Source organism: Lycium ferocissimum, unplaced genomic scaffold, assembly GCF_029784015.1.
Source record: "Lycium ferocissimum isolate CSIRO_LF1 unplaced genomic scaffold, AGI_CSIRO_Lferr_CH_V1 ctg15497, whole genome shotgun sequence".
NCBI classification, from domain to species: domain Eukaryota; kingdom Viridiplantae; phylum Streptophyta; class Magnoliopsida; order Solanales; family Solanaceae; genus Lycium; species Lycium ferocissimum.
In genome coordinates this window covers 10,095-17,924 of record NW_026716074.1, presented here as the reverse complement: position 1 = coordinate 17,924, position 7,830 = coordinate 10,095, and the positions used below count along the sequence as shown (strand labels likewise).

The 7,830-nt window shown below is 39.8% G+C and overlaps 1 protein-coding gene across 1 annotated transcript; it reads right to left on the bottom strand.

Moving 5' to 3' along the window:
• Positions 1 to 6,139: 6,139 nt before the first annotated feature.
• On the bottom strand, positions 6,140 to 7,421 carry LOC132042469 (uncharacterized). Its single transcript, XM_059432999.1, has 3 exons — positions 7,328 to 7,421; positions 7,011 to 7,232; positions 6,140 to 6,387 (listed from the first exon to the last, which is right to left on the bottom strand). The coding sequence occupies exons 1-3, from the start codon at positions 7,419 to 7,421 to the stop codon at positions 6,140 to 6,142; spliced, it is 564 nt and encodes a 187-aa protein (XP_059288982.1).
• Positions 7,422 to 7,830: the final 409 nt, after the last annotated feature.

Below are 7,830 nucleotides of genomic sequence, written 5' to 3'. Positions count from 1 at the left end.
TTTTTGAATCAAAGACTAAGGCTTGGAAAAAATTTCTTCCTTTCTTTTTTCTCTCTTGGCCGTTTCCTCTCTTCTCTTTGTTCTTGATTTCTCTTTTTTTTTTCTTGAAGTTTCTAAGGATAACAATCCTTATATATTTGGCACATGCAAAAATTTAATAAATTTTTGGTGGGTTGGGCCATAATTTGGCCGGCCACCCCCCTCTCTTTTGGGCCTCTTTTCTCTTATTTTTTTTTTTTTTTTGAGCCCAATTGCTTATAAATCATATTTTGCAATTTCCAAAACAAATTTCCAAGATTCCAATTTTGCCCTTGGCCTCTCCAATGTTCTCGTGTCAACATTTCCCATAAGTAACAACATACACACCACATAAAATCAAAGCATGCCCTTATTCTTACAAATCACACTTATGTCCAAATTTCCCGAACGTGCAAAAACACGGGATGTAACACCATGGCCCACACCTAGGTGGCCGGCCACATGGCTCCCCTTATTTTTTTTTTCTTTCTTTCTTTCTTTTTTCTCCAAGTTTCTAGAATTTCTTAAGTCATAAAGATGACCAATTTTATTGCTTGCCTAGTCATCTTGTCCACATGTACACTTAATCCTTGAAATATAATAGTTCCCGAATTCCAAGTTTGCCCTTAATATTCCATGCTAATAATATTTATAAGCGACTTGCGCATTAAATCAAAAAAAAGAATGGCCTTGTCCTTAACTTTCCTTCCATAACCTATTACACGAACTCGGACTCTTGTATTGCAAAACGAGCATCAATAATCTTGCATCCTTTCGACAATAACTCCGGTGTCTATAGTTAACTAGCTAACTCCTAATAAATCTCAATGTACCGAAACTTGGGGGTGTAATATACACCTCGGGCTCTCCAAGGTCTACAAATACGTCATAATATGCCAAACATTAGCCATAGGCATTTAGGCATTTAATTCCAAATTAGCACTTAATTCTACAGAAATTTGGGCAGCATTTCCCCTGTAAATAGGCCAACCCCGAGAATTTAACTCGGCCAAATCAACAACCAACCTAGCAACATCAATAATCGATCTGAAAGGCAATATAACATTAGTAACTCTCCTTTACATCATTCAACAACTTTCAATATATTCAATTCAACGGCTTACCTTCAAGCCAACATCAACGCTTATACATTCAAATACTAACCCGAACCCATACCAACAATATTCAAAGACATTTTAAACAATTCATACAACATTTCAAACATCCCAAACAACATCCCAACTCACCCGAAATCTGCCCCAAACCCGAGAACACCACTATAACCCATTCCTCACTTTCAAATCATGATTTGCACCAACAATCCACATTCTAACAATGTCATTCTTATAAATATACAAATTACATTAGATGCACAATAGCCTCCAAATCAGCCCATACAATTACAACATCAATCTTGAGTCATTAAACTCTCATTTCCAACATAGAATTTATAACGACGACAACTAAAACATTAAGTAGAATTAATCCATTCATTGCCATATAATATGACCCATTTTCGGCCAACACTACATATATACATATTGATGATTCTCATCCATTTCTTCACCCTACAATGATCATAACATGCTAACTAGACTTTAATTCATTGCTTCAACACAACACAACACACACACACTTACACGGCTAGGCACTACATACACAACCTCCACTCCAACATGCCATATTTCATGAATTTCCTTCATTTTAACATACTATGACATGCATACAACATTCATAACATATAAAACATGATTAAAATCTCACCTTTCTTCTTCAACTCTACACTAGGCTAGGGTTTGCAAGGATGAGAACGGATGATTGGATGACCCGAACAACACTTCCACGTTACTTAGGGACCTCAAATTAATGGGTTTGCATCAAAGAAATAATTTTAGGATGGCTAAGACTGGACTTCAATTTTTATGGTCTTGGCCGAGAGCCTCCTTTGCTCTTCAACTTCTTGTCTTTTTTTCTAAGTGTTGAGAATGAAGAAAGATGACTTAGTGATCATCTTTTAAGCTCCTAGGTAAATCATACATGTGTCCTTTGGCCCACACATGTGTTGGACCAATTAAAATTATCCACAAATTGTGTGGGCCAACTCCCACACCACACGGCCAAAGCAAGAAAAAATGCATGATTTTCAACTTCCAATAATTCCAATTTTGGTCCCAAATTTTCCAAATTGTTCCATGCCAACAAATTCACGAACACTTTAGGTCTTAAAACAAAATCGAAGGTCAAAAATCCCGACTTTGTACCCCGGAATAGTTTTGTCCCTAACTTATCATAGTTAAATCGGATTGTCCCAATGTACAAAATACGGGATATAACAGTTACACCTTGAAAATTTCCCGTTAACGTACAGTGAATAGGCCAACGAAGGGCACGGTGTATACGATGTTTTGATAAGTAAGAAATAGCATGTGATGACCCTAAACGAGATTTCAAAGGCATATAAGGTAAGGAAAGCGAGTCATATATTGTGTGTCGGACAAGAATTACGAGTATCGAGTTAATGACGTTCTAATGATGCTTTGGGAAAGAGTTATAATGTCTCTTAGATTGGTATTGAGGTGTTAAACAAGTGTTAAGAAGGTTACATAAGGATCGGAGATCAAACGAGTCGACGAGAACAAGTTTCGGATAGCTGGGCATTATACGGCCAGACATACTGGCCGTATAAAACATACGGACCGTATGTCCAGCCGTAGGTTCAGCCCAGAATGGCACACTTCACTGGACCAAACATACGGTCCAGACATACGGTCAGTATAAAATATACGGACCGTATGTTGGTCCGTATGTTCTGGTCGGGACAGATTTTGAATTAATATAAGGGACCTCTCTCTCATTTTATTTTCATTTCATTCTTTCCTCCACAAGTCAAGAACCCTCTAAAATATTCTCCACTCTTCATCCACAAGAAACCAAAGGAAATTGATGATCAACTTCATCAAACCAACAAGAATCAAGATTGTGAAACACATTAAAGTCATCGAAGCCAAGAAATCCCAAGAGAAGTGAAATAGGGTTTTGGTGCTAGAAGAGTATTTCCACTCAAGGCTTGTTCCTACACTATATAAGGTAATTTTTATGGTATTTTCATGATGTTTGAGGTATTGATAAGTTGAAACACTTGGATTGTAGAAGAAAATAGAAAATGGGTCATAAATATGGCAATAGTGTCATTTTTGAATAGAAGCTTGGATTGAATTGTGGATATTGATATGTTGTGATTATGAATAACATTTAGAACATGTAATGAGTATCATATGTGAAAGAACGCGATAGTGAACTATGACCATGATTATGGAGAATTTGAAGTGAACTTGTGAAATGCGGATAATGCAAATGAATGGTGATTGTTGTTGAGGATATTATGATTGTTGTTATGAATGTTTGGGAGTTGATATGGAATATGGAGGAAGTCATATAAACAAAGGAAATGCTACTCAATTTTCTCTAGCTTTAGTATGCACGTTCTTATAATTGTTTAGCTAATGTCGATACGAACTCTCTTGAAGGTAAAGACGTGAGCATTAAAGGAGAACGATCAAGTTATAGAATAACTAAAGGAAAAGGTATGTGAGGCTAGTCCTTTCTTTCTAAGGCATGAATCTTATGGCATGAATTTTCTCCTTCTTCATGAATCTCATATCTTCAAGAAAACTAAGAGTCCTTGTTCATGAATAGCCACATGAGATAAGAGATACACTATGAGTACGATAATGATGATGATAAGCTTAAGCCTAAAGATTCTAGAGTCCATGATATGATGTTTCTATAAAGCTAATGATGTTATCTATAATCCATTGATGATGTTTATTATATACACTCACCTTATATGCTAATTCCTTCAAGGTGAGGCAGAATGTTTATAAATGCTCCATAATGAAATCGGGGGTTCACGACCTTATGTCACCCCGATAAAGTATAGTTGTCCTTGAGTTTCCATGCATGCATTATGATAAGTATAGTATGATGAGTACATTATGATGAGTATATGATGATGAGTATATGATGATGATATTACACCGCGCCTACATGGCCGGGCAGTCACCGCTAAGGCGGGCAGCGTATACACTATGGCCAGATGGCATGGGCAGACACCACTAGTGGGCGGCATGAGATGGTACCCCGGACGCGGGAGGCCTGGACGCAGGCTAATGCTAATGATTATCACACCATACCTATATGGTCGGGCAGCTTATACATATATGCATACATGATATGATGATGATTATGAAAGTAAGCCAGCATGCGTTATTTCTTTTATGATTCACAGTCAGTTACAGATTGCTCCTCATTTCATGCCTCCTCATTTCATTGATGTGTTATTATTGTTTATGCCTTACATAATCCGTGCAATGTTTGTACTGACGTCCGTTTTCTTTGGATGCTGTGTTCATGCCCACAGGTAGACGAGGAGGCGATCTAGACTCGTAGAGCTATTAGTCGATTTGAGAGCACTCCATTTTTCTCGAGGTGCCATTGATTATTCTTTTGGTATATATGTATATGTATGTTTTGGGCATGACGGGGTCTGTCCGGTCCCTATGTCTAGCACTCTAGTAGAGGCTCGTAGATGCGCGAGTTGTGGGTAGTATGGTCTCACAAGTTTCTCATAGTATGCGTGTATATATATATATATATATATATATATATATATATATATATATATATTATTTTGATAGCCGAAGGGCTCATGTATATAAAGTGAATACGTTTCAAATGAAAATAGTTTTCTATGATTATGTGCATAAGCAATATGAATGAGAGCAGATGAGTAATAGAATGAGTGGAGCTCGGTGGTCAGCCCCGGGTGCCCGTCATGGCCCTAGTCGGGTCGTGACACGTAGACAGAGATTTATCCGATAGTTAGGAGCTTCATCAGCGGAGTCTCAAAAGCGCTCCATTTGCTTCGGAGCTGCAGTTTGTTGGTATTACATCTTTTGTGTATATAATTGGCATGGCGGAGTCCTGCCCCGTCTTTATGGATTCCTGTATGCTATATAGAGGCTTGTAGACAGATGTATGTAGCTAGATGTCCCATAACCTTATTAGTTCATAGTATTGTATAATATTTTGGCAGCCTTGTCGGCTTGTGATGATGGGTATAATTGTTGATGATTATATAGAAATGTGCCGTTATCTTGTGACATATGCCTTTATACATTATGACACCCATGAGCTATCTTTGTGGTTTACGTAGAGATGATTATGAGAGGTATGTTCAAAGGTGCTCGGCAGGTCAGTTCCGGGTGCCCTTCATGGCCCTCTGGTTGGGTCGTGACAAACACACAGCCTAGGCCAATGCCTGAAGCATCATAATAAACAACATAGCCCTCGGATCCTTCTGGAAGTGTCAGGACCGGGGCAGAAGTCAATCTATTCTTCAACTCTTGGAAACTGTGCTCATAAGCATCCGTCCATCGCAACTTAGCTGCTTTCTGAGTTAGCTTGATTAATGGCACAGAGATGAAAGAAAAACCTTCTACAAATCTCCTATAATAACCTGCCAAACCCAGAAAACTACGAACTTAGTAGGTGTTATAGGTCTTGGCCAAGTCTTCACTGCTTCAATCTTTTGGGTATCCACCCGAATACCATCAGCTGAAATAATGTGCCCTAGAAAAGTTACCGAATTCAACCAAAACTCGCATTTTGAGAATTTTGCATATGACTCCCGAGCTTGGAGAGTTCTTAGAACGGTACGTAAATGATCTGCATATTCAACCTCGGATCGAGAATATACAAGAATGTCATCAATGAATACAATCACAAACAAATCTAAGAATGGCCTGAATACACTGTTCATCAAATCCATGAATATTGCCGAAGCGTTAGTCAACCCAAACGACATCACCCGAAACTCGAAATGACCATATCTGGTTCGAAAAGCTGTCTTCGGAATATCTTTCTCCCTAACTCTCACCTGGTGATACCCCGATCTCAAGTCTATCTTTGAGAACTATTTGGCATCCTGCAACTGATCAAATTAATCATTGATTCTTGGAAGGGGATACTTGTTCTTTATTGTCACCTTATTCAGCTGCCTATAGTAGATACACATCCGTAAGGAGCCATCTTTCTTCCTTACTAATAAAATGGGTGCTCCCTATGGGGACGAACTAGGCCTGATAAAACCTTTCTCAAGCAAATCCTTCAACTTCCTCAGTTTCGCAGGACCAATTCTATAGGGAGGAATAGATATTGGCTTTGTATCTGGCAACACGTCAATATCAAAGTCGATCTCCTGTTCTGGTGGAAGACCTGAAAGCTCGTCCGGGAACACATCTGAGAACTTATTCGCCACTGGACCGGATTGACGAGTTGGTGGCTTCGCCTCCATATCCTGAACCCGAACTAGATGATAAATACATCCCTTAGCAATCATCTTTCTTGCCTTGAGATAGGAAATAAACCTACCTCTCGGAGAGGCCGTATTACCCTTCCATTCTAGAACTGGCTCTCTTTGAAACCGAAAACGAACCATCTTCGTTCTACAATCAACATTTGCATAACAAGAAGCCAACCAATCCATACCTATAATAACATCAAAATCTACCATATTGACCTCAATCAGATCTGCCATGGTACCATGATCACAAACTATAACCACACAATTTTTATATACTCGACTAGCTACAACAGGGTCACCAACGGGTGTAGATACCTCCAAAGGTTTAATCGACTCAGGTTTCACCCCAATTCGGCCGGCAATATAAGCAGTAATATATGATAGTGTAGACCCTGGATCAATCAATGCATATACATCATGAGAAGATATTGATAATATACATGTAACTACATCGGGTGAAGACTCGACATCTTAGTGCCCAGCTAATGCATAAATATGGTTCTGAGTGCCGCTCGAGTTGGAGGCTCCCCCTCTACCACTTCCACGACTAGCCGATGTCTTTGAATGCTGCCCTAGAGGGTGTACCAATGATGAAGAACCGCTGCTGATCCTGTGGGCTGAACCATACCTCTGCCACCTCTCGACGGACAATCACGCATCATATAACCTGTCTGTCCGCAGGCATAACAAGCATCTGTACCTAGGCGGCACTGTCTCGAATGTAGCCTACCACATTGAGTGCACTGTGGTAAAGGTGGTCTAATCTGATCGGAGTCACCCCTGTACTGAGAACTCGGAGCTCTGGAACTCTGACCTGGTCCGGAATAAATAGGGCGATCAAACCTCTTTCCTACAAAAGGCAGACGTGCACTAGCTCACTCTTTTGTTATTACTGTCGTTCTTCCAGGTTCTGTGCATGGGCCTGAATACGAGAAATATTCATACCTTCCTGAAGTGAGGCAGTCAAACATTCATCAGCCAAATGTGGCCCCAAACCATTCACAAACCGGTGGACTCTATCTCCCATATCAGCAACCATAGCTGGAGCATACCTGGCCAAGGAATTAAAATAAAGATTATATTCTCGGGCACTCATATTCCCTTGTCTGAGGTTTAGGAATCTATCAACTCTAGCCCATCGTACCTCTGGCCGATAATAGTGTAGGAGAAATGCATCTACGAAATGTTGCCATATCGGTGGAGGCGCATTCGCCCCTCTAGAAGATATCCAGGTACCATACCAATGGACAGCTGTATCTCGCAATCTATAAGAGGCCAACTCTACTAACTCCATATCTGAAGCATGCATTACCCGCAGTTTCCTCAACATCTCATCTATGAAGTTTTGCGGGTCCTCGTCCGATTTTGACCCAAAGAATTTTGGAGAGTCTAAGCTAATGAAATCACGGACAATGGCACTGACAGCTCTGTCACCATGACCCACACCT

Bases quoted from the DNA above. Each gene is read 5' to 3' on its own strand.
- LOC132042469 (XM_059432999.1), bottom strand. From the start codon at position 7,421: ATGGTTGCTGATATGGGAGATAGAGTCCACCGGTTTGTGAATGGTTTG. The intron at 7,233-7,327 runs GTATGAATATTT...TGCCTTTTGTAG, and splicing joins GACTGCCTCACTTCAGGAAG to GAAAGAGGTTTGATCGCCCT. The intron at 6,388-7,010 runs GTATGGTTCAGC...TTTATCATCTAG, and splicing joins TCCGTCGAGAGGTGGCAGAG to TTCGGGTTCAGGATATGGAG.